Source organism: Bufo gargarizans, chromosome 6, assembly GCF_014858855.1.
Source record: "Bufo gargarizans isolate SCDJY-AF-19 chromosome 6, ASM1485885v1, whole genome shotgun sequence".
NCBI lineage: Eukaryota > Metazoa > Chordata > Amphibia > Anura > Bufonidae > Bufo > Bufo gargarizans.
Window position 1 is genome coordinate 346,109,227 of NC_058085.1, and position 25,818 is coordinate 346,135,044.

At 43.6% G+C, this 25,818-nt stretch overlaps 1 protein-coding gene across 1 annotated transcript in view; it reads right to left on the reverse strand.

The window, feature by feature from the left end:
• The window catches only part of LOC122941129 (ATP-binding cassette sub-family C member 2-like), a 122,493-nt gene that overhangs the window by 15,093 nt on the left and 81,582 nt on the right, over positions 1-25,818 (reverse strand). The window contains exons 18-29 of the mRNA XM_044298155.1: positions 22,846-23,013; positions 21,640-21,823; positions 14,253-14,376; positions 14,011-14,128; positions 9,802-10,021; positions 9,367-9,521; positions 8,692-8,847; positions 7,042-7,241; positions 6,583-6,709; positions 5,721-5,822; positions 3,650-3,793; positions 2,007-2,165 (exon numbers count right to left, since the gene is read on the reverse strand). Of these exons, the coding sequence (XP_044154090.1) occupies positions 2,007-2,165; positions 3,650-3,793; positions 5,721-5,822; positions 6,583-6,709; positions 7,042-7,241; positions 8,692-8,847; positions 9,367-9,521; positions 9,802-10,021; positions 14,011-14,128; positions 14,253-14,376; positions 21,640-21,823; positions 22,846-23,013 (1,857 nt within the window). The remainder of the gene's footprint in view (positions 1-2,006; positions 2,166-3,649; positions 3,794-5,720; positions 5,823-6,582; positions 6,710-7,041; positions 7,242-8,691; positions 8,848-9,366; positions 9,522-9,801; positions 10,022-14,010; positions 14,129-14,252; positions 14,377-21,639; positions 21,824-22,845; positions 23,014-25,818) is intronic.

Genomic DNA, 25,818 nt, shown 5'->3' on the forward strand with positions numbered 1-25,818 from the left:
ACACCATTGAGGGTTAAATGCACTTGGTGACAGGCGCAGCTTGCCCCTGATGTAGTATATGGCCAAAAAATGAACAGACTATTGCTGGTTAAATGCACTTGGTGTGACAGCTTGACCAACCACACTACTGAGGGTTAAATGCACTTGGTGACGGGCGCAGCTTGCCCCTGATGTAGTATATGGCCAAAAAATGAACAGACTATTGCTGGTTAAATGCACTTGGTGTGACAGCTTGACCAACCACACTACTGAGGGTTAAATGCACTTGGTGACGGGCGCAGCTTGCCCCTGATGTAGTATATGGCCAAAAAATGAACAGACTATTGCTGGTTAAATGCACTTGGTGTGACAGCTTCACCCTGATGTAGGCTTTAGCCAAAAAACAACCACACCATTGAGGGTTAAATGCACTTGGTCGCAGCTTGGATGCACTTGGTCGCAGCACCGCACAAGACACAAAATGGCCGCCGATCACCCCAGAAAAAAGTGACTGACAAACGGTCTGGGCAGCCTAAAAACAGTGAGCATTTGAATTTCAGCAGCTCAATGATGCACAGCTGCAGATCGATCGATTAATCAAGTCCTTTGGAGGAGTTAATCTGCCTAATCTCGCCCTACTGTCGCAGCCGCAACCTCTCCCTACGCTAATCAGAGCAGAGTGACGGGCGGCGCTATGTGACTCCAGCTTAAATAGAGGCTGGGTCACATGGTGCTCTGGCCAATCACAGCCATGCCAATAGTAGGCATGGCTGTGACGGCCTCTTGGGGCAAGTAGTATGACGCTTGTTGATTGGCTGCTTTGCAGCCTTTCAAAAAGCGCCAAGAAAGCGTCACAAAAGCGCCAAGAAAGCGACGAACACCGAACCCGAACCCGGACTTTTACAGTTCGAGTTCGCTCATCCCTAGTGTTGATGGATTTCATATTAAATCTCTATAGTGATCAGAGCCCTTTTTGCTGAGACAAATATCCGAATTCCCCGCATAGACAGAATTAAAGGGATTGTTCCATCTGGGACATTTATAGTATATAAACAGGATATGTCATAATTATCTGATAGGTGCTGATCCCAGGAACCTGCTCCTGTCTCAATAACATAGTCCCAAAGTGAACAGAAAGCACACCATGCATGCGCGGCTACCCCTCCACTCACTGCTATGGGATTTCCGAAAATAGCCAAACCAGTGCTCGGCAATTTCAGTCCCACAGCAGTGAATGGAGGGTGGGTACGTATGCACAGCTTGCTCTACATTTACTTCAGGCCCTGTTTTTGTGATGGGAGCGGATCCCAGAGGTGGAAACCACACTTACTGGACACTTATGGCCAGGGGCGGATTGGGAACTTAAAGTGGCCCTGGAAAAAATAAAAGTGGCCCCATGTTGTAGGTGGGTCCAAATTGACAGAAGACGGGCCAAAACAATTAGGCGGGCAGAACAGAATTAGGCAGGGCCTGCAATACCACAGTGCACAGAATACCGCTCCAGCAGAACCAAATAGCAAAGGACAGCACATAATACTGCCGCCCAACCATAGTATTCAACTGTATCACTGTTATAAAGGATGGTAATACGGTTGAGTTCAGGACCTGCTGTTGAGCATTACATAATTATGTATCTGGCCTGCAGCCATCAAGAGGGCTTGAGTGGCCTCCTGGGCATCCTGTTAATATGCCATTAATGTCCCAGGTGGGGCAACCTCTTTAAAATGAGAAAATTATGTTTGCCTACAACCACCACTAGAGGGAGCTTTCTACTGTTTAGACACAGGTCTATATAAACACAATGCAGAAAGCACATAAGCTCCCCCATGTAGTGATTACAGGCAGACATCATTTTAAATTTAAAGGGGATGAACATGATCATGAAGAAATGGGCCAAGGGGGGGGGGATACTGGCCTCAGCCATGAGACCAATCACAGTTTTACCACTGAGACCAGTGACTATGCGATTAAACTTCTTACATATGAAAGCTAGCCTTCTAGTCAGCCATAAATGATGGGTGAATTACCTGAGGAATTATAGTTAGTTTGTTGCGCAGATCATGGAGGCCAATGGTGGAGATGTCCAGACCATCAATGATTATCTTCCCCCCTGCTGCCTCGATGATCCGGAAGAGGCAATTCGTAAGGGAAGATTTTCCAGCTCCCGTCCTTCCAACTATTCCAACCTGAGGGACAGATCAACAGTTATATGCGGTCACATGGAGTGTTCAGTTACAGATGAGGGATGAGTTTTTCATTTAACTTGTTACTGATCCCGATCAGGACTTGCATTTCTGCTGACTGCTGCTAGCATCCATCAACACCCTGTCAGCAGCCACCATACAATGCATTTAGCTGATCATGCACTGATCGAGCTGCACTGAATTCTGGGAGATTATGTTTGCATTACAGCATAGTGGCCGCACTTTCCACAGTCCAACTCACCAGAGCAGGAATGTACAGGGGCGGACTGTGAACTTAAAGTATATTATATTATATAGTTCATCATCTCCTTACATACATCCTTCAATCGAGGACCTCCATAATATAGAGTCCATATACAGACCCTGGAAAAAAAAATACTAAAAGTGGCCCCATGGTGTAGGTGGGTCCATACTGACAGAAGACCAACACAAGGACAGAAGAAGTAGGTGGGCCCAGCAATACCATAGTGCAGCACAATATACCACACGAGCAGAACCAAATACCACCGGGCAGCACAAAATACCACCATTGAATACACTGGCCAAAATTCAATACCACAAGAAGTCTGAGCACTCGGAAAAATGGAGAAAAGTGAACCACCATTGTAATATTTCCTTCCTAATTTCCTATATAAAACCTTTTGGGATACAAAGTGCACAGATTGTCCCCACAGTAAACATTGTAGAGCGGGGAACCTGAATATTAACATTTCAGCAGTAATTTAGAACATTAACCCTTTTAGCAGTGAACCACTGGGTTACTGCACCTCCAGTGCAGCGCACGTATTCCCACTAGTGCCTGTGATGAGGCGAGATTTTTTTTTTGGATCTATCGCTCTTGCATCCAGCTAATCAAATCTCTCTCTCATATCTATTTCGTATCTATCTATCCATTTATGGATTAAAAGCAAACAAGAACTACAAGAAGCAGCATGTTACTTTCTGCACAAAGACACTCATGCAAACATTGAAAATATGAATAAATATAGATTGCATTCAGGGAAAAGTAGAATCCAGCTATGGGATACTCTGATTAAAAAGCACTAGGCAGAGCGACCTATAGCTGGATTCTGCATTGCCCAGAAGAGAGAAGACCGGTAGTGTCAGTCCTGCTTGATAGAAGCCACCTTGTCGCTGGTAGATGGGCCCGACATTCTTGATTAAAAATATGTGCAAAGAGCTTTAAATATTCATATAGTAAGTAAAGCAGTAATGCAGCATAAATGTTTTAAGGTGTTCAATGTTTGCATGTGTATTTGCGCATAAAGCAGTATGCTGATACTTGTAGTCCTTCTTTGCTTTTGCACTGCAGCCATGGTAGCATGCACCTGAACTCCCCTTATACATAGCTTTGAGTGGCTGGTCTAACTGTCTTTTGCATTATCTATGGACCCATCCCCATATCCGTCTATGGACCCATCCACCAATCTATGGATCCATCCATCGATCATAAAATCACACATTACCTTCTCCATACTGTCAACATTGCATGAAACCCCATGTAGAACAAGGTCTAATTCGGTTCGGTAACGGGCCTTGTAGTCCACAAACTGCACAACGCCTCTATCTGGCCAGTTCTGTGGGGGGCGCTTCTGAATCGTCCACTCTGCCTGATAGATGAACATAGCAAAGAACGCTGAGTTTATACAAGATATATACAGTGTATGTATAAAATATTTACTTTCTACATGTACAATATGCGAGATGGAGAAACAGTCACCATTGTCTGAATACTGTATACGTGCATATTGATTCATTAGAACTGTCATTTTGCTCTTTGACCACAAGAGGCCGCTGTTTCCCCACACAGCTAAAGTATTGCAAGTGTTTGAATATTCATAGGAGGTGGGGTTTTGGACTGTCTGGAGAAGAACCAGGAAGCTGCAGATGCCTCCGCCTCTAGAGGAACAGAGAAGGACTGTGTGTGAACAGAATCCAGTCGCATCCAGGCATCAGGGTGTCCTGGGGTGGCCAGAGTCGCAGCAGAGAAGGACTGATCGCTGTCCTGTACCCAGATCCTGTCCAGACTCAGGATTGTTTCCAAGAAGGCTGTTAGGAGCTTTGGAACGGAGCGCTGGCTATCCTGCAGGACCTCATGTTTGCTGAAGAGACTTGTTGCTGTCCAGTTTAAAGACATCATCGGATACAGAACAAGACCTGGGTCAGAATAAGCGTGCACGGACTAAATTGCAGATTGGCACCTAAGAGACTGAGGCTAGGTCTGTTAGTTAGTTGGATAGGGACTCTGTGTTATATAAGACCAAAAGTGTTTGCCATGTTTATTACAAGGACTCCATAACTATAAGAGACATTGCGCAATTGAGAGTTGACAACTGGCCCACAACTTCAATTCAGCTCAGCGCATTGCTCAGGAACAATACTCCGATACGGGTTCCTGGACTAGTTATGGGAGGGGAGGTGTTCTAGAGTTCATAAGATTGTAAGCTGCTGTGCTGCACCGCAGATAACTCCTTACTAACCACTCACTCAATCATTTGTGTCGTCAATAGGGTAATAACAGGTATGGTGGGGGTAGTTTTAGTGCGCCCGCCAGTAGGTAAATTATAGCAAACTTCCTTGGTATTCACCAGGGGACATCTCGATGTGCAGCACAGGGGTTCTAAGCTGTGGCTGAGGGTATGTAACTTCATTTTCTTTGCCTCCATATTTGGGATTGTGTTCATTGCTATATCGTTCAGTAACGAAAGTTCTGTTTTACACAAGCTGGTGTCAGAGTTGCTTTCCTCGTTTCTGACTTCACTGTATCCTGGGGAGCCCACCCCAGTACACGGCTTACAGATACACTGACTGAACTATATGGGAGTCCATCATGCTGAGGCTGCAGGGGGGAGGGCTGAATCCAGAAAGCACGGCCGAGTGTCTGACATGCTGACGTCAGCACTCGTCCCTGCCCAGGGCAATGTTGCTGAAGGCCCACTCAGAGTTAGCCGAGGGTGGGCGCACTGCCAGCCAGGACGTTTCACAGTGCTGGCCACCAGATTTCCAGTCTGGGCCTGTTTGCTTCTAACCGGGCCCTGTGCACATGCCCACAGAGGGGGCTCTGAGTGCCCCATCTTGCAACAAAACCCCTGCATAAACCTAAACAAGACCCGTAAACAATAATTACTGTATACAGGACGTGTAGCAAATATATCAAACCAATATAAGCTATTCAATTTCTGTTTAGCATTATCTAGTTATATAATGGATAACTGTTATAGCTCCACAGCTTTCCTAAACTCCGGTGTCAATCAGGCCAGAGGCTTCTACCTAGTTTACAGCCTGTACCTATAGCATTACCAGGAAGGACAAGGAGTATAGTTTCTCAGTGTCATCCGTGAGGGAGGTAGCAGCTAACTTCTCCTCATACATGCTAATTTCAACAGAAATCAATATAGAAACAGTCTGTGACATAACTTCATAAAAAGAGAGGCACGACATGGGATTTTTACGACAAAAAAGACCTAAAGGTAATCTATGTGATAAACTGACTTTATCCTTAGGTCTATAGTGTTGGCCGACGCCCTTAGAACTTACTTCGTTCTCTACTTTAACGTACTCATCCACACGCTCAACTGCAACAATATTGGTCTCCAGCTCTGACGTCATCCTCACCAACCAGTTCAGTGTCTGCGTAATCTGTACAATAATAAATTTAAATATAATATATAATGATCTGATGCTCAACGGTCACAGGAGCCCTCCTGAACTCAGCTATATTACCGTCCTCATGAAGGTAATGCAGTTGAATAATGTGGCTGGGGCGGCAGTAGTTTTTGCTGTCCTGCAGTATTTGGTTCTGCTGGGGCGGTATTCTGTGCTGCACTACGGTACTGCAGGCCCTGCCTACTTCTGTTGTCCCCGCCTACTTGTTTCTGCTCATGTCCTGTCAATTTGGACCCACCCACAACATGGGGCCACTTTTATTCTTTTTTCTAGGGCCACTTTAAGTTCCAAATCTGCCCCTGCATGGAAACACTGGAGAACCAACGAGTAGAACTAGTCCAAAGTTCGGGACATACTTCATTAAAAGGACTTGGATGAATAGGGAACACACTATTGTTTACTTCTATGGGTCCTCCTGTAGCCTATGAACACTTCAGATACATGGATATTTAAAGGAGTTTCTGCTTTGAACAATCTCTACTCAGTTCATTGTCAAAAGGTTAATTACAGAAAGTGTCCCTGTTGGGACCTCTAGCAATCAGCAGTAATCAGTGGGGAAAACTGGAAGTGCTTAGTTTCCCTGCAGCGACACCACTGGAGAAGTCAATCATTACAATGCAGTAATGCAGGACAGGTCCTCCAGAGGCTTAGATGCTCTTTGTAACACCTATCCACTCTGTGTTTTCGAAAAAGCACAACTCGTTTATCGTATTTCTGGTTCACATTGACTCACATTGAGTGCTGCGGAAATGGATAGTCCAACAGTCCCACTGTCTACCGTGCCACGGCCTAACACAGCGAAGAGAGCAGCAAAGAACACTGTCAGGTTCCCAACAGATTCAAGTCGAATGGCCAGCCACCTGCAGACACATCACATAAGGAGATTACTAGAGATTCCTCCAGAATCTTAAGGTCCCTTTACAGGGGACGATACAGCAGCAGATAGTCAGGAAGGAATCGCTTGCTCGCTAATGCCATCGCTCGTCCCCATACACAGCACAATCTGCTGTGGGCAAACGATAATTTTTGTGACCTCACAAATGATCTATTACTCGATGAATGAGCATTTTGCTCGTTCATCGGGTAAATCGCTGGTACATTTACCCCACCAGATAATTGCTGTGGAGCGTTTTTATGAATGCTCGTGAGCGATTATCTACGGAATTCTCAGCCCGTGTAAAGGGCCCTTTACCTGTTGGACACAATCCAGGAGTAAACGCTCTTCTGATTGATATCTAGGTTGTCTTCATTGTGCTGGATGAATCTCTGTTGATGTCCATAAGCTCGAATGACTGACAGACCAGAGACTGTCTCCCCAAAGTGAGAGTAGATGGGTGACCTGGTGACTGAATCCAGACGTCTCAGCTGACGTGAGGTGGCAACATAAAACCTCTGCAGGTACAATGACAATAAATTATTGCCATAAAAAAAAAACATCCACTGGATTATAGGTCTTTAAGGGAACATGTAATCTATAAGAGAAATCTAGGAGGGGTAGGAGCATGACAGTAATTTTTAGAACATTAAAGACATAATCCCTGTGTTACTGTGTAAATTTAGGGATTATTTTATAGACTTGAACACTTATTGCTCTGAAAAGGAAACTTTAGACTCCTCTGATGTTGTGTCCTTTAGCTAATCATTTATCCAATAGCTTTTATAGCTGTGTTGCACTCCATTAGTGGCTTTTCTTGAGGTCCAGACACTTTAACTATCCCTTTAAGGAATGTAATAGAAATAAATAAACATGGGGAATGGAATGGTACTGGATGCCCTGGGTGAACTGAAACATAGAAACATAGAATGTGTCGGCAGATAAGAACCATTTGGCCCATCTAGTCTGCCCAATATACTGAATACTATGAATAGCCCCTGGCCCTATCTTATAAGAAGGATGGCCTTATGCCTATCCCATGCATGCTTAAACTCCTCCACTGTATTTGCAGCTACCACTTCTGCAGGAAGGCTATTCCATGCATCCACTACTCTCTCAGTAAAGTAATACTTCCTGATATTACTTTTAAACCTTTGCCCCGCTAATTTAAAACTATGTCCTCGTGTAGCAGTTTTTCTTCTTTTAAATATTCTCTCCTCTTTTACCTTGTTTATTCCCTTTATGTATTTAGCAGTTTCTATCATATCCCCTCTGTCTCGTCTTACTTCCAAGCTATACATGTTAAGTTCCTTTAATCTTTCCTGGTAAGTTTTATCCTGCAATCCATGTACTAGTTTAGTAGCTCTTCTCTGAACTCTCTCCAAAGTATCAATATCCTTCTGGAGATATGGTCTCCAGTACTGAGCACAATACTCCAAATGAGGTCTCACTAGTGCTCTGTAGAGCGGCATAAGCACTTCACTCTTTATACTGGTAATGCCTCTCCCTATACACCCAAGCATTCTGCTAGCATTTCCTGCTGCTCTGTGACATTGTCTGCCTACCTTTAAGTCTTCTGAAATAATGATCCCTAAATCCCTTTCCTCAGATACTGAGGTTAGGACTGCATCACTGATTTTTATATTCTGCTCTTGGGTTTTTACGCCCCAGGTGCATTATCTTGCACTTATCAACATTAAATTTTAGTTGCCAGATTTTTGACCATACCTCTAGTTTTCCTAAGTCCTTTTCCATTTGGTGTATCCCTCCAGGAACATCACCTGTTACAAATCTTTGTGTCATCAGCAAAAAGACACACCTTACCATTGAGGCCTTCTGCAATTTCGCTGATAAAGATATTAAACAATATGGGTCCCAGAACAGATCCCTGAGGTACCCCACTGGTAACAAGACTGTGAAAGTAGAACATCACCCCATGGTAGATAAGGAAAGGAAGCAGATGCTTACCTGGACAAAGTAATACACAATTGCCAACGGTATGATGACAGCAGCAAAAATTGGTGTAGCCAAGGAAATCACAAACAGGGTGCCAATCACTCCCAAGACGCAGGAAATCCAGCTCCGGAACGACATGGGGATGGTTTCATCCACAGTGAAGATGTCCTGGAAGCAAACAAAAACATATTGTCCCATTTGGCATCTTCCACAAAACGTGTCAAAACAATCTTGAAGATCCTGGGCCCCAATGCAAAATCTCCAAAGGGACCCTACCTACTATGTGCATTTCATATTACGGAAGCTGCTACTGGCTGATACATCGCTATGGATGAACCATCATGATGGCCAGCAGCAATTAGACAATGTGGTCAAGTGACATTATGGACAACATGTTGTCCAGCCAGAGTCTAAAAACAGGAGTGAATGGAGAAAGAAGCAGAATTTCACAGATGGGTATTGAGCAGTGTTTCTTACTATTTTATGTGGTGGAGCGTCTAGGTGTTTCTCACTATTCAGGAAACTCAATGTCTTGTTACTTCACCTTTACAGGGATTCTTACAAAGGTAATTTTATCTTAACATGCTAACATTCCTGCCCCAAACCTCTGAGCTCAGGCACCTGCAAAATTTGTCATCCTTTATATTAGTAAAAACATTACTTTAAATGAGACTGAAAGGAACCTACCTTGGCAAACCTGTTGACAATGCGTCCAGTTGGAGTGGTGTCAAAGAACTGCATAGGAACGTGCAGGATATTTCGAAGTAATTGTGAATGGAGGAGCCGTGATGCACGTACTGTACCGGCAGCAACCAGAAAAGCACTGAGGAACACAAAAATACCTATAAAAAAAAAAATACATATAGAACCCATTAGTACCTCCATAGCATGTAATATTGCCACATAAGAATGGAATATGGATCAGAGACAGCCTCTTTCAGAAAGGAGCCATGATCCAATAAACAGCCGAAGGACATCACACCCAGTCAGACATTTCCCCTGCAGCGGCCATAAAGATGAATGGCTGTCAGGTATTACATAGATGGCTCAATTGTTGTCTTGATAATCTTAGGTTTTATTTTCTTGGTTTTATAAATAAAATACATAACAAAACAAAGTTACCTTGTGCCACCCCCAGGGCTCCATACACCCCGACCCGCATGTCTCTCTGGGAAGTTGGATAGCTCTGATTAAAATAAGTCACAGCGTCCGACGTCCAGTCACTGATCCAAATGTTCTGTCCGACAAAGGCCGCGGTCTGTAAAGCGTAGGTCACCAATATCGAGGAAGAGTAAACCCATCCAACTGCACGAAGGTACTTCAGATACAAAGAGAACTTCACCTGTAAAAAAAGATACAATGGATAAGATTGATCAAAAATAGAACAGGGAGGGATGAGGAGAAGTCATCCACAGCAACCACTTCTAGATCTGATTTTATTTTTCAACATGAAAGCAGAATCCAGATTGGTAGCATGAGTAACTGTTCCACTTTTCTTTTACCCGACTTTTCCCTAAATCTCACCTTGATGTTATTGACAGAATGTATCAATCTTCATTGTCTAGTTACATAGTTAATACGGTTGAAAAAAGACATAAGTCCATCAAGTTCAACCAAGGGATCGGTGGGGTTGCGAATCCCAGAACGAATTGAGACTTAGATTTCTACACGTTTTCATAAACATTCATGTTGTTTACTTTTAAGAATTTATCTAAACCCTTTTTAAAACTGTCCACTGTTCCTGCTGTGACCACGTCCTGAAGAAGTCTATTCCACAGATTCACAGTTCTTACAGTAAAGAAGCTTTGGTGCTTCCGGAGACTGAACTTTTTCCCTCTCCAGTCGGAGACAGTGCCCTCTTGTCTTTTGAGCGCATTTTACATGGAACAGTTTTTCACCGTATTTTTTGTATGGCCCATTTATATATTTGTATAGGTTAATCATGTCCCCTCTTAGACGTCTCTTCAAGACTAAATAAATTCAATTCTTTTAACCGCCTCCGGACCGCCTAACGCAGGATCGCGGTCCGGAGGCGGCTGTCCCAAGCAGAGTCACGCGTCTACGCGTCATATCGCGAGACGCGAGACTTCCTGTGAACGCGCGCACACAGGCGGGCGCGTTCACAGGATCGGAAGGTAAGAGAGTGGATCTACAGCCTGCCAGCGGCGATCGTTCGCTGGCAGGCTGTAGATGCAATTTTTTTTAACCCCTAACAGGTATATTAGACGCTGTTTTGATAACAGCGTCTAATATACCTGCTACCTGGTCCTCTGGTGGTCCCTTTTGTTTGGATCGACCACCAGAGAACACAGGCAGCTCAGTAAAGTAGCACCAAGCACCACACTACACTACACCCCTCCCCCCGTCACTTATTAACCCCTGATCACCCCATATAGACTTCCTGATCACCCCCCTGTCATTGATCACCCCCCTGTTAGGCGCCATTCAGACGTCCGTATGTGTTTTACGGATCCACAGATCCATGGATCGGATCCGCAAAACACATATGGATGTCTGAATGGAGCCTTACAGGGGGGTGATCAATGACAGGGGGGTGATCACCCCATATAGACTCCCTGATCACCCCCTGTCATTGATCACCCTCCTATTAGGCGCCATTCAGACGTCCGTATGTGTTTTAGGGATCCACAAATCCATGGATCGGATCCGCAAAACACATACGGACCTCTGAATGGAGCCTTACAGGGGGGTGATCAGGGAGTCTATATGGGGTGATCACCCCCCTGTCATTGATCACCCCCCTGTAAGGCTCCATTTAGACATTTTTTTGGCACAAGTTAGCGGAAATTGTTTTGTTTTTTGTTTTTTTGTTTTTTCTTACAAAGTCTCATATTCCACTAACTTGTGACAAAAAATAAAATCTCACATGAACTCACCATACCCCTCACGGATTCCAAATGCGTAACATTTTTTAGACATTTATATTCCAGGCTTCTTCTCACGCTTTAGGGCCCCTAAAACGCCAGGACAGTATAAATACCCCACATGTGACCCCATTTCAGAAAGAAGACACCCCAAGGTATTCCGTGAGGGGCATATTGAGTCCATGAAAGATTTAAATTTTTGTCCCAAGTTAGCGGAAAGGGAGACTTTGTGAGAAAAAAAAAATATCAATTTCCGCTAACTTGTGCCAAAAAAAATAATTCTATGAACTCGCCATGCCCCTCATTGAATACCTTGGGGTGTCTTCTTTCCAAAATAGGGTCACATGTGGGGTATTTATACTGCCCTGGCTTTTTAGGGGCCCTAAAGCGTGAGAAGAAGTCTAGGATCCAAATGTCTAAAAATGCCCTCCTAAAAGGAATTTGGGCCCCTTTGCGCATTTAGGCTGCAAAAAAGTGTCACACATCTGGTATCGCCGAACTCAGGAGAAGTTGGGGAGTGTGTTTGGGGGTGTCATTTTACATATACCCATGCTGGGTGAGATAAATATCTCGGCAAAAGACAACTTTTCCCATATTTTTTTATACAAAGTTGGCATTTGACCAAGATATTTCTCTCACCCAGCATGGGTATATGTAAAATGACACCCCAAAACACATTGCCCAACTTCTCCTGAGTACGGCGATACCACATGTGTGACAATTTTTTGCAGCCTAGGTGGGCAAAGGGGCCCACATTCCAAAGTGCACCTTTCGGATTTCACCAGCCATTTTTTACACATTTTGATTTCAAACTACTTCGCACACATTAGGGCCCCTAAAATGCCAGGGCAGTATAACTACCCCATAAGTGACCCCATTTTGGAAAGAAGACACCCCAAAGTATTTCAGGATGGGCATAGTGAGTTCATGGAAGTTTTTATTTTTTGTCAAAAGTTAGTGGAATATGAGACTTTGTAAGGAAAAAATAAATAAAAAATTCATCATTTTCCGCTAACTTGTGACAAAAAATAAAAAGTTCTATGAACTCAATATGCCCATCAGCGAATACCTTGGGGTGTCTACTTTCCGAAATGGGGTTATTTGTGGGGGGTTTCTACTGTCTGGGCATTGTAGAACCTCAGGAAACATGACAGGTGCTCAGAAAGTCAGAGCTGCTTCAAAAAGCGGAAATTCACATTTTTGTACCATAGTTTGTAAATGCTATAACTTTTACCCAAACCATTTTTTTTTTACCCAAACATTTTTTTTAATCAAAGACATGTAGAACAATAAATTTAGTGAAAAATGTATATATAGATGTCGTTTTTTTGAAAAATTTTACAACTGAAAGATGTCATTTTTTTGCAAAAATTTCGGTAAATTTCGATTAATAACAAAAAAAGTAAAAATGTCAGCAGCAATGAAATACCACCAAATGAAAGCTCTATTAGTGAGAAGAAAAGGAGGTAAAATTCATTTGGGTGGTAAGTTGCATGACCGAGCAATACACGGTGAAAGTAGTGTAGTGCAGAATTGTAAAAAGTGGTCTGGTCATTAAGGGTGTTTAAGCTAGGGGGGCTGAAGTGGTTAATCTTTCTTCATAACTAAGACCCTCCAGGCCCCTTATTTTAGTTGCTCTCCCCTGTACTTTTTCCAGCTGTAGTGCGTCCTTTATATGGACTGGTGCCCAGAATTGAACTGCATATTCCAGATAAGGCCGCACAAACGCCTTGTAAAGTGGTAGTATTACATCCCTGCCCCGCAAGTCCATGCCTCGTTTAATGCATGGCAATATCCTGGTGGCCTTAGAAGCAGCTGATTGACATTGTATGCTTTAATTTAATCTACCATCCACAAGGAATGTGGTAGTATGAGCCTTATCTTAAAGGAGTTGTTGAGGATTTTGATACTGAAGACCTATCCTCGGGACAGGTGATCAATATCAAATAGGTGGGCGTGCTGGAGCCCTGCCGATTTGATATCGATGGCCTATCCTTACAAACATCAAAGTCCTGGACAACCCCTTTAAAAAGCGAAAAACAGATCTGTCAGATACCTGGCAGAGCAGACAAGTTTGCCACAAATGCTGCCGGCAACTGCCACTAAGAAGAGTTAGCTAGATATATTTTTATTATTTTCATATTTCCATTGCGTTCAATAGAAGTACAAGTGCACAGTATGAGCAGTGAGCTCCCCCTGGTGGTGGATGCAGGCAGCCAGAATACTTTCAATGAATTTGTTGGCACAGCACTAAGCAGCATTCTGCTATCAGTAGTGTTTATCGGAGGCCGCATTTCTTGAATATTATGCGTGGCACTGTTTATAGGGGTACTCTCCTGGCAGTTGATGACATAGGGTTAGTAGATACACTGGCTGTTGCTGTGGAGACATGACCTGCTACTATGGGTGCTGCCTGAGAATGATTGCAGTACATTTGTTTCTGTACCTTTCCAGTCTCCACCGTCTCCTTTTCAATCAGCTTTTGTCCTTTTTCAATTGTCTTCTCATCTTCTCTCTTGTTCTTTGCTACTTCCTTCAGTGACCTCCTTAAACTGCCATTCATACTGAATCACATAGTTGCAGGTAGAGAAGAAATCATAAATTGCAGATTAGATGGTGTGCATAATCTATGCCATAATGTAAATTACAAATCCATCAAACTTTGTGTCCTAAATCAGTCAGACTCACCTGCTAAGCTTCCTCCTGTGTAGACTGTTTTCTCTCTTAAGTGTCGTTGTCACAATGTCTTCTGCTACTTCGGCGGCTTGTTCTACGGGATCTTCACCATCATCTTCATCTATATTGAGTAGTACTGCAAGAAAGACCAAGAGAAAATCAGATGAAGACTCAAAACCACACAACAATTTATTGACCTTATGGAGTCAACTACTCAACCACCACCAGTGAGATGTATGGCATCAATCATAGAGCCTTTGAAGGGCTGAGTAAGGAAAAATTTTCATCAACCGAGTAAATAATCATATATTAAATTATTTTAAATTTTAAGTTTCGACTCTCACAACATATACAACTAATATTATACACTTAAAAAGGGGCATTCCTCCTTTCCACAGGAGGGGGACAACCATCAGATCACTAGGGGTCCTACCACTGGGACTGCCACCGATCACAAGAACATGTGACCTGTGCCCTCTACAGGCCCCCTGCTCCCCTGAAATGACTGGAGCGGCTGGTTGCACATGTCAACTCCATTCATTTTTATAGGTGTGCTGGAGATAGCCGAGTACAGCACTCCACTATCTCCAGAACTCCCATAGAAATGTATGGAGCGACCGCTCCAGTCATTTCAGGGGAGCAGAAGGGGTCCTGTGTAAGGGTCAGCCCCTAGAATTATCAAGTGCCTCTCCAGTGATAATATTTCACACAGACTGCTATGCCTTCTTCCGGCCACAAGACGCCACTGTGTCTTTAAGAAAGAAAGATAGGATGTTGTTGTTCCGGAGGATGTGGGAGGAGTTCAAGTTCCCAGACTTGGAGAGCAGGAGGCTGCGGTCCTTGCCGAGGTGTACAGAGAGAGTTTGCTGTTGTGGGACAGAGCTACAGGGACTATAAAGTGATTTTTCCTGGCTGCTGTGGGACAGGTCCACAGAGACTGCAAAGTGTGTTCCAGAGGAGCAAAGTGTTCAATTCAGAGACCTGTGACAGGACGGGTTACTCCTGTCAGAGCTGGACTATGTGGATTCCTGCACCTGCACTCTAGAGAGAGAGAGAAGAAAAGACCACGCTGGGACAAGCAAGCGACCGGATCAGGAGACAGACTGCACCTGCCTTCACGTGCCAGACCAAGACAAGATGAGTGTGCACTGGTGCTAATCTGTGGTAGGACATAGAGCAGGAGACTTAGTCAGTGCGTTGTATAAACATGCCCTGGTTAGCAGGGGCAGACAGGAAAATATTAGAGGAGAGTAGCTTGCATTTTTATGTGTTTGCTGTTTGGACCTCATTTTTGGGATGCAAAGTTCAGTTATCCTTCCTGTTTATGTAAACCTGTTAACACTGTTCCAGTCTGTCGATTGCGCCCCTGGTGCATCAGCACAATACTGTTAATCCGATTTTCCGGCCATTATATTTTGTTCTTTAATAAAGCCGGCATCTGCTTCAGCCTCCTCATCTGCTGTACTGTATTTGAACCCTACCCTACGGTCTTTTCCTCATCTGACCGCTACACCTGCAGAGGGTATGGGGCCCCCGTTCTCATGATAAATGGGGTTCCAAGATGTAGGAACCCCACTGATCTGATAGTTATCCCCATCCTGTGGGTAGGGGGTAACTTTAACCTATCAGAATACACCATTAAACCAAAGAATAGTAAGGTATACATAATCCTGGATCAGTGTGGTATATAAAATGCATATAATAATGCAAATGCTTAAAGAGGACCTGTCATCACTCTTGACATGCCTGTTTTAATAGCTACATCAATTCCCCATGTAATAATTTTATTTAAAGGCAGGAGACTCCATTATGCTAAAACAATCTTTATTTTACTCCGAGCAGCAGAATAGTTAAACGTGTCACAGAAAAAATGTACATGAATATGCAAACAAGGTGTAGTCAGTAGCCAATAGTAACGTATCCAAGGTGATAAATGGCCTCTGCAATCATGTGACTCCCTTCTTTCTGCTGCTCCCGCAGGAGATACGTATCTATATTTCTTGAGTGCTATATATCTTTGAGGTTATAGGTTTTGCTGATATTTGTAGTCCTTCCTGTGCCACCCAGTCTTCTTTTTACTATCCACTATCAGTGGGTGTGTTTTCGTTCACCTACCCAGCTTCCCCAAGGTCTGTTTTTCTTCCCTCCATTCCCAGTCTGTTTTCCCCTGTTACTGGGCAGTTTTTCTATTTTTAGGATTCCTATCGCCGTTACTGTTATTTACCTCACAGTCTGTGGTAGCAGCGCCGAGCTGGTGTTACAGCTGCGCACACTTTTAGTCACCTCAGACTCTTCTTTTCAGTCAGCCGGCGTTCACGTCTTCCTCCATACTCTGCTTCTTCCTTGCTCTGATTAGCCTAGTCAGCTGTCCACTGGGGTCCCCTAGTGTTCTGACGCCTATTACAGTATCCTTATTCAGTGTTTGTCCACTGCTTATAGCTTTATCTATTTCTTCTTTCCCATGTCTGCTAGCTATAGCTCAATAGATTGAGCAGCCATTACTAGTGAATTCATGGTGTGTGGGAGACTGGGGTTCTTTCAAAACCATCCAGGATAGACTCCTTGATGTGATAAGCCCGTTAACAAAAATCCTGGACCTCTCTGAGACCGCCTCTACCAACAGTGAATTTATTGATCTCCCAACCCTTAAAAAGGTTGGGCCCAGAGGGCAGTTTGTTAGGGAATGCCAATGCGCTGAAAGGAAGAGGTCAATCCTCATGCGCCTGGATCCACAACTGATCCATCTGGCCACTTCTGACATTCCGCCCCCATCCGATGGCTCTCTTTGGAGATAGCTTTGTTAAAGAAATTAACAAATATGTAGGGCTGTTTTCATCCTTAGAAAAGGCTCAGATGTCTTTGAAACGTGTATTTCAAGGACATGTTTTTGGCAGGGCTGGGAAACGAATGGGCTGGTTTCCCAGCCGCAAGGAAGTCACTGTAACCACACTGTAGTGGGTTATCAAATAGACTTCATATGTCCTCCAGTACAAACACAGAGACCCCATCCTATACTTTTCTCAAAAATAGACAGAGATCTAATAAGATCAGAAATAAGAGAACTGAGTTCCAAAGACGCGATTACACAAATCCCTTGGCAATCCCAAGGTTATCTGAGCAATATTTTTCTTGTCAAAAAGAGAGACGGCGGTCACAGACCAATCATCAACCTAACCGCTCTCAACAATTTTGTTTTCTACCGCCACTTCAAAATGGAGGGCATTCATCTATTGAGAGACCTACTAATACAACACGATTGGTTTGCCAAGGTAGACTTGAAATATGGCTACCTCACGGTGCCTATGCACCCTCTATCCCAACCCTACCTCCAATTCATATGAGAAGGTCGGAAATTCCAATTCTCAGGTCTACCATTTGGTCTCTCTTCGGCTCCCTGGTGCTTTACAAAGCTATTAAAACCATTGGTCGCCATGCTCAGGTCCCGAGGCGTTTGCCTAATTATTATTAGTTACCTAGAAGACATTCTTATGGCTCAGTCTCGGTCAATAATTCTACTCCATATTCAATGAACTCTATCTCTCCTAACGAACCTCGGTTTTCTTATAAATCACGAAAAATCCATTTTGAATCCCTCAAAAGAGAGAATTTTTGGGGTTCCTGATCGACACTCGATCAGCCATCCTAAGCCTTCCATCCAGGAAGTTGAAGACCATCAGGAGAGAAATCCGGTCTCTACTCAACAAAAAACTAGTATCTCTGCAAGCTATCGCTCAGGGAGCGGGCCTGTTGTCAGCTTCAATCCAGGCCATATTTCCTGCACCACTACACTACAGGGCTCTTCAACGTCTGAAGACTCGCCACTTACAAGAGGGTTTACTGTGTTCGGACGAGATAGCCCTAACCCCAGACACCAAGGAAGAACTCCTGTGGTGGTTACAGCATATCCAGGCCTGGAATGGGAAGGCTATCTTCAATTCAATACCGGACATGATGATAGAGTCAGACGCCAGTCTCCAAGGCTGGGGGGCTTGTTGCGGCTCCCTTTCCACAGGAGGGATGTGGTCCGCAGAAGAGGCATCTCTTCATATCAATTGTCTCAAACTTCTGGCCGGATCCTTTGCCCTCAAGAGTTTTGCAAGGGACAAGTCACACTGTTGCATTTGTCTGAGGATGGACAACATCTCAGCAGTGCAATATGTCAATTTCCTTCAGGGCACCAGATCAGAGCATCTGGCCAACATTGCCAAGGAATTCTGTCACTTTTGCCTAGACAAGAACATCACTCTCAAAGCGGAATATCTTCCGGGCCTTTCCAATTCTATTGAAGATTGGAATTCCCGCTTCCTGGCCGACAACAGTGACTGGAGACTGGATCCTCTACTCTTCAAACATCTTCAATCTCTTTGAGGTCCTTTTCTGATGGATCTTTTTGCATTCCATCTGAATCGGCAACTCCCACAATTCTTCAGCTGGCGTCCAGATCCAGAAGCTCTAGGCACCGATGCTCTCCTCCAAATTCGGCCCGCGGGACTCTGTATGCGTTTCCTCCTTTTGCCTTAATCCCGCGAGTCATTTTTCTGACAAAAATTCAAAAGGCAACCCTGATGTTGATCACTCCTTTATAGCCGACCCAGACCTGGTTTCCCCAGATCTTGGAGATGGCGGTAGACTTTCCGCGCATCCTTCCATCTCATCCTTCCATTCTTCTAGACCCATTTGGGAATCCACACCCCCTGGTTCAAGCAGAGACCTTGTCCCTTGTTGCTTGGTTCATCTCGGGCCAACAAACTCTGATTTCGAACTTTCACACGTTACGTTACTCAGAGCATCCTCTCTGACGCCTGGGCTCCAGGTACCCGATCTTCTTACGGAGCAGCCTGGAAAATTTGGTCTGATTGGTGCAATCAACGGGATCTGGATCCCGTACATGCACCTCTAAACCAAGTATTACATTTTCTTTCCACCTCTTTTGAAGCACGGAAAGCCTACCGAACAATTAACGTCTATCCGTCGGCTATCTCTTTCTATCATTCTCCCATTCAATCTTTACCTGTGGGCAAACACCCCTTGGTCTGTAAACTGACAAAAGGAATTCGATTCCGCAGACCTCTTTTTCCTAGCTATCAGTCCACATGGGATGTCAGTCTTGTGTTCAATCTATTTAATGCTCCTATGCCTAATTTCTGTTAGGGTCCATTCACACGTCCGTTTTTTCTTTCCTGATCTGTTCCCATTCATTTTCAATAGGTCCAGGAAAAAATCGGACAGCACAATGTGTGCTGTCCGTTTCCGTTGTTCCGTTCCGCATGTCCGTTTAAATATAAAACATGTCCTATTCTTGTCCGCAAAATTCGTATCCTGGTACAATACAAAGTCAATGGATCCGCAAAAAAACGGAAGACATTCGGATGTCATTCCGTATGTCATCCGTTTTATGCGGAATCCGTTCCTGGAAACACAAATTATTTTTATTTATTTTTTTCAAAGAAATCCAAACAACTTTATTTGATTATTGAACTTTATACATGTTTCCGTTTTTTGCGGATCCGCAAAAAACGGATGACATACAGAAACATTTTCAGGAACAACGGATCCGCAAAAAACGGACCGAAAATGGGGATATAGGAAAATACTGACGTGTGAATGTAGCCTAAAGCGAGTTTCAGATGTTCGTGCCCTAGATATTGCTCACAGACAATACTTACCTCAGGGAGTAAAATTCTCTATCGTCCGTCGCACCAAGACCAATATTTCTTCAGTGTTCTACCCGATGTTTCCCCAACAAGAGAAATTGTGTGTAGTCCGCTGCTTACGATTCTATAAGGAGAGAACTCTTCCTCTTAGGAATCTGTCATGCTCACAACACCTTATCTCCTGCTGCATTCCCCATACTCCGGTGTCTGCTTCTACTTTATGCCGATGGATTTCTCAGACTATGTCTCTAGGTGGTATTGATACTTCCATCTTTAGAGCCCACTCCACCAGGGGCGCTATGTCCACTAAAGTCAGGCAGGCAGGAGGCTCTCTTGCTTATATTCTGAAAGCAGCCAACTGGGCTTCTGAATCTGTCTTCAGAACCTTTTATTTCCGCCCCGGCCCTCATGTGTCCATGGTGTTATTTGACTGATACTAGTCTTATGTTGTCTTACTTAACAGCTATTGTTGATAGCATATTTTAGAAGTATAAGCTTTAAAATGCATAATGGAGTCTCCTGCCTTGAAATAATATTGAAGATTTTCCTAGCTTTCAGTGAAGGAAAATATAGATTTTATGAAAGACAGGAGATGAACATTAGCCCCCCCTAATAACCCACCCATGTGTTTCTTATTCCCTTTCAGTATAATCTAATTCCATATGTCTGGTGGAGTTTCCAATTCATCTTCAAGTTCGGAGAATTCGTCTTCATTGAGTTTATTCCTTGGTTACCTTCAATTCGTGTTTTGGATCTACTTTATTTGTATCCAGAAAGAAGGGAGTCACATGATTGCAGAGGCCATTTATCACCTGGGATACGTTACTATTGGCTACTGACTACACCTTGTTTGCATATTTATGTAAATTTTTTCTGTGACACGTTTAACTATTCTGCTGCTGGGAGTAAAAGAAAGATTTGTTAGCATAATGTTCGTATCCTGTCTTTCACTAAATCTATATTTTCCTTCACTGAAAACTAGGAAAATCTTCAATTCTGTAGCATCTATTTTATGGCTCTATGTTGTGCCATTCCTTTATTATTTCTACTAGAAAAACTGTAGTATTTTCAATGCCAGCCACCAGGTAGAGATACAGAGAGGTCTCCCACTTAAAGAAGACCTGTCACCGCTCCTGACATGCCTGTTTTAATAGCTTTATGCATTCCTCATGTAACAACAATTCTGGGACATCTATTCATATGGCTCTATGTTGCGCCGTTCCTTTATTATTTCTACTAGAAGTTATAAATAAATTGCTAGCAGTCTGCAGTAAGGGTACAGAGGGGAGGTAACCAGTGGGAGGTGTGTCCCTGCACAGTCTCGCTCTATCCAATCAGTGCTGCCATTGTCAAACTGTGCAGGGACACACCTCCCACTGGTTACCACCCCTCTGTACCCTTACTGCAGACTGCTAGCAATTCATTCATAACTTCTAGTAGACATAACAAAGGAATGACACAACATAGAGCCATGAGAATAGATGCTCCAGAAATGTTATTACATGAAGAATGCATGAAGCTATTAAAACAGGCATGTCAGAAGTGGGTTATAGGTCTTCTTTAAGTGGGAGACCTCTCTGTATCTCTACCTAGTGGCTGGCATTGAAAATACTATAGTTTTTCTTCACTTGCAGGATACCAAGTCTAAATTAAAATGATACAAATACATATGCATTTGACATGAATTGTATATGATCTGTAAAATAAAATTTCATATCTACAACTATAATCTAGATTGACTTTACCTGTGGCCTCTGAGTCCTTGGTATTGTCTTGCTTAGCGTACGTCCTGAGGAACTCTGCAAAAGCTCCATTGTTTGCCAGTAATGTTTTATATGAGCCGGTCTCAGTAACGCCGCCATTCACCAACACCACAATCTCATCGGTGTGTTTCAGAAAGCTTACACCATGAGTGACCAGGATGCGGGTCTGTGAAGAGAGGAGGAGAGATAAGCATACAAACACGCAAAATATAACACCTTTGCATCCTGCTACTGTCTTTAATGGTTGACCTCATGTCATCTTATATCTTAATTTCCAGATTCTGTATAATGTGCATATCTATTTCTATGCAACTGTTGTTGTTGATGTAGGATGGAACCTTCCTTTCCATTCTAGCTCTCTCCAAGAGAGGGAGGTGTTTAGTTAGGTAGAGGAGTCTAGCTTACCCCCTGCTTGGGGAATGAAGCAGGAGCCGTCCCTCCTGGACGAGCCTTGCCTAATCCAGCTAGAGCACCTTCAGCTCTGCTGGACACAGAGGCCAAAGCCTGAAGACTTAAAAGCCAGAAGGAGAAAGTTCCCTGGATCAGTTTAGAGACAGACTAGATCAGAGAAAGTCAAGTACAGCAGAAAAGAAAGGAAAAGGTTCCAATTTAATCTTGGTAGCACAGCAGAGCCAGAGAGCAACTGATGCAGCAGAGTTGAGTTTTTTTGCCTGCCAAAGTTAATGCCAAAGCCTGCTGGAAACCAAGACGAAGCCTGTAAATCATTTGGAGCAAAGTTTATTCAAGTAAAGCTGTTATCAAGTTCATCACAAGGTCTGAACTCAATTTATTCTTCATACCCCTCTACTACACTACCCTTTTTGTAATTCCGGAGGAACATGCCTGGGGTTCCAGCATATCCAGGTAGGAGCACCGTGACAAGTGCAACACCATTAAGGGACATTAGGCCACTCTACACCACTCTGGCATTTCTACTCTGGGTACCATCCATATCACTAAAAGGGGCCCTGTGCCCTTGTTGCTTCACTGCAACTGGCGTCACGACAAATCAAACAAGTATTTTACTCTAAATGTGTACTTTGAAAAGCCCCCAGGGAGTGCGCCCACTGATGACATTGCACATTGGAGGTGGGTGTTGTTATAATGTCGGCTGATTCTTGTGAATTGATATTTCCATTTAAATACTGGTTTACATCACAGAATAGAGCTGCATTGTCTTCTGTTTACCTTGTTTTTTAGTAAACCATTGGGGCCAACCACCTTCTCGAATATGTGTTTCCCCACATGAGCGTCAACAGCAGAGAGAGGGTCATCAAGGATGTAGATGTCCGTATTCTGATATACTGCCCGAGCCAGGCTCACCCGCTGCTTCTGTCCTCCACTCAGGTTTATTCCCTATAGAATATACATTCAAAAATGATAAAATAGAAAAATAAAAACATCAGCTCCCTTTATACACATGAAAAAAGTATGTCATGAAGGGAGAAACAAAATAGCACCCACATAATAGTGCCTAATAATATCTACATAAAAGTGTTATGTAATGAACACAAAACAGTTTCATAAAAAGTCAAAATATAAATATACTGCTGGATAAAATCACCATACAGTGGGCAAACAATAGCATCATTCGGTGTCTACAAAATACTGTCATATAGTGTACAAGGAATAGTATCAGTGTGCTTCAAATTTTCGCAGATGACACTAAGGCTCCATTCACACGTCCGCAGAATGTGTCCGCATCCGTTCCGCAATTTTGCGGAACGGGTGCGGACCCATTCATTCTCTATGGGGACGGAATGGATGCGGACAGCACACAGTGTGCTGTCTGCATCCGCAATTGCGGAGCGCTGCCCCGATCTTTGGGTCCGCAGCTCCGCAAAAGATAGAACATGTCCTATTCTTGTCCGCAGCTTGCGGACAAGAATAGGCATTTCTATGGGGGTGCTGGGCTGGTGTGTTGCGGACCCGCAATTTGCGGGTCCGCAACACATCACGGACTTGTGAATGGAGCCTAAGGCTCCATTCACACGTCCGCAATTTTCCTTACGGTCCGTTTTTTTTTTTTGCGGATCCGTGTTTACGTAAAAACCTTCCGTTTTTTACAAAAGTGCATCCACATCCGTTCCGTGTTTCCGTAGAAATAAAAAGGAAGGAGGAATACATGCTGCTAGGGTAATGCGGATGATATGCGGATGACATTTGGTGTCTTTCCGCATGTCATCCGCTTTTTTGCGGACCCATTGAGTACAATGGGGCTGCGGACCGCAATTTGCGGCCAAAAGTAGGACATGCTTCATTTTTTTGGCGGAACCGCATCACGGAACTGCTGATGCGGACAGCAATTACTCCCCCATTGAAATGAATGGATCCGCACCTGTTCCGCAAAATTGCGGAACAGATGCGGAAGGAAAATTGCAGACGTGTGAATGGAGCCTAAACTGTGTAAAGTAATTTACTGAAGAGGACAGTATACTGCTACAGAGGGATCTGGATAGATTAGAGGCTTGGGAAGATAAGTGGCAGATGAGGTTTAACACTGACAAATGTAAAGTTACGCACATGGGAAGGAAAAATGCAAGTCACCCGTACATACTAAATGGTAAAACACTCGGTAACACCGACATGGAAAAGGATCTAGGAATTTTTGTAAACAGCAAACTAAACTGTAAAAACCAGTGTCAGGCAGCTGCTGCCAAGGCCAATAAGATAATCAGAAGGGGCATAGATTCCCGTGATAAGAACATAGTCCTACCACTTTACAAATCGCTAGTCAGACCACACATGGAGTACTGTGTACAGTTCTGGTCTCCTGTGAACAAGGCAGACATAGCAGAGCTGGAGAGGGTCCAGAGGAGGGCAACTAAAGTAATAACTGGAATGGGGCAACTACAGTACCCTGAAAGATTATCAAAATTAGGGCTATTCACTTTAGAAAAAAGACAACTGAGGGGAGATCTAATAACTATGTATAAATATATCAGGGGTCAGTACAGAGATCTCTCCCATCAGCTATTTATCCCCAGGACTGTGACTGTGACGAGGGGACATCCTCTGCGTCTGGAGGAAAGAAGGTTTGTACACAAACATAGAAGAGGATTCTTTACGGTAAGAGCAGTGAGACTATGGAGCTCTCTGCCTGAGGAGGTGGTGATGATGAGTTCACTAAAAGAGTTCAGGAGGGGCCTGGATGTATTTCTGGAGTGTAATAATATTACAGGCTATAGCTACTAGAGAGGGGTCGCTGATCCAGGGAGTTATTCTGATTGCCTGATTGGAGTCGGGAAGGAATTTTTTAAAAATAAAGAATTTTTCTTTACACAGGGGCATACACAGATCTCACAGGGCCCCGTTGCAATATTTAGTATGGTCTCCCTGCCCCACCAAATTTCCCAGTACGTGTCCGTCAATCCCTCCCAAGAAATGCAGAATGAAAAGCACAAAGCCCCAGATTTAATCTTTTTTTTTTTTTTTTTTTGGGGGGGGGGGGGTTATTAAGAGGGTAACATTTTATTAAAAAAGGTAATAAGTCTCCGTTGGTTTTACCCACATTATCAGTAAAGTGGAATAGGTGCTTCATAAATATGAGGCTTATTCTGAATCTCGTATTTCTCTGTATTCACACCAGACAGCTGGCATAAATTTACTGCTTCCCATTACAGAGGAGCGAATCGAAGCTGACGAAGTGGAATTCGATCTGAATTTCAGGAAAAATTATATTCGTACCAAAGTTGAATTTCCTCTGGCTTCATCATAACGAATAGTATTTTTTTCTAAAATGGCTTCTACACATGTTAGAACGAGAAACTAAGAACTCTGGGTATGAGGGATCACCCAAAAAGCCATGCATGCAGCCAATCAGCAGCCAGCTCCTGTGATGTCACAGCCCTATCAGTAGCCTCAGCCGTCTTGGATTTAGCCATTTTCCAATGTACTTCGTGCAGGGAGAGATGTGACAGGCGCTAGGGACAGTGCTAGGAAAGACTTTATTCAGCCAAAAAAAAATAAATGATTGAGCAGTTCAGGGAAAGATCATTCATAGTGTAGGGAAAGGATAGGGAGGCATCATCAACACTAAGGAGAGAGGAGGGACCAATAGAGGAGTGTACAGCCTGGATAATAGGAGCAATTACTATTACACCTGGTTGCACTATATGGGGATCCAAATTGCTCTAATACTACTGCTTTCAGGTTGTTTGC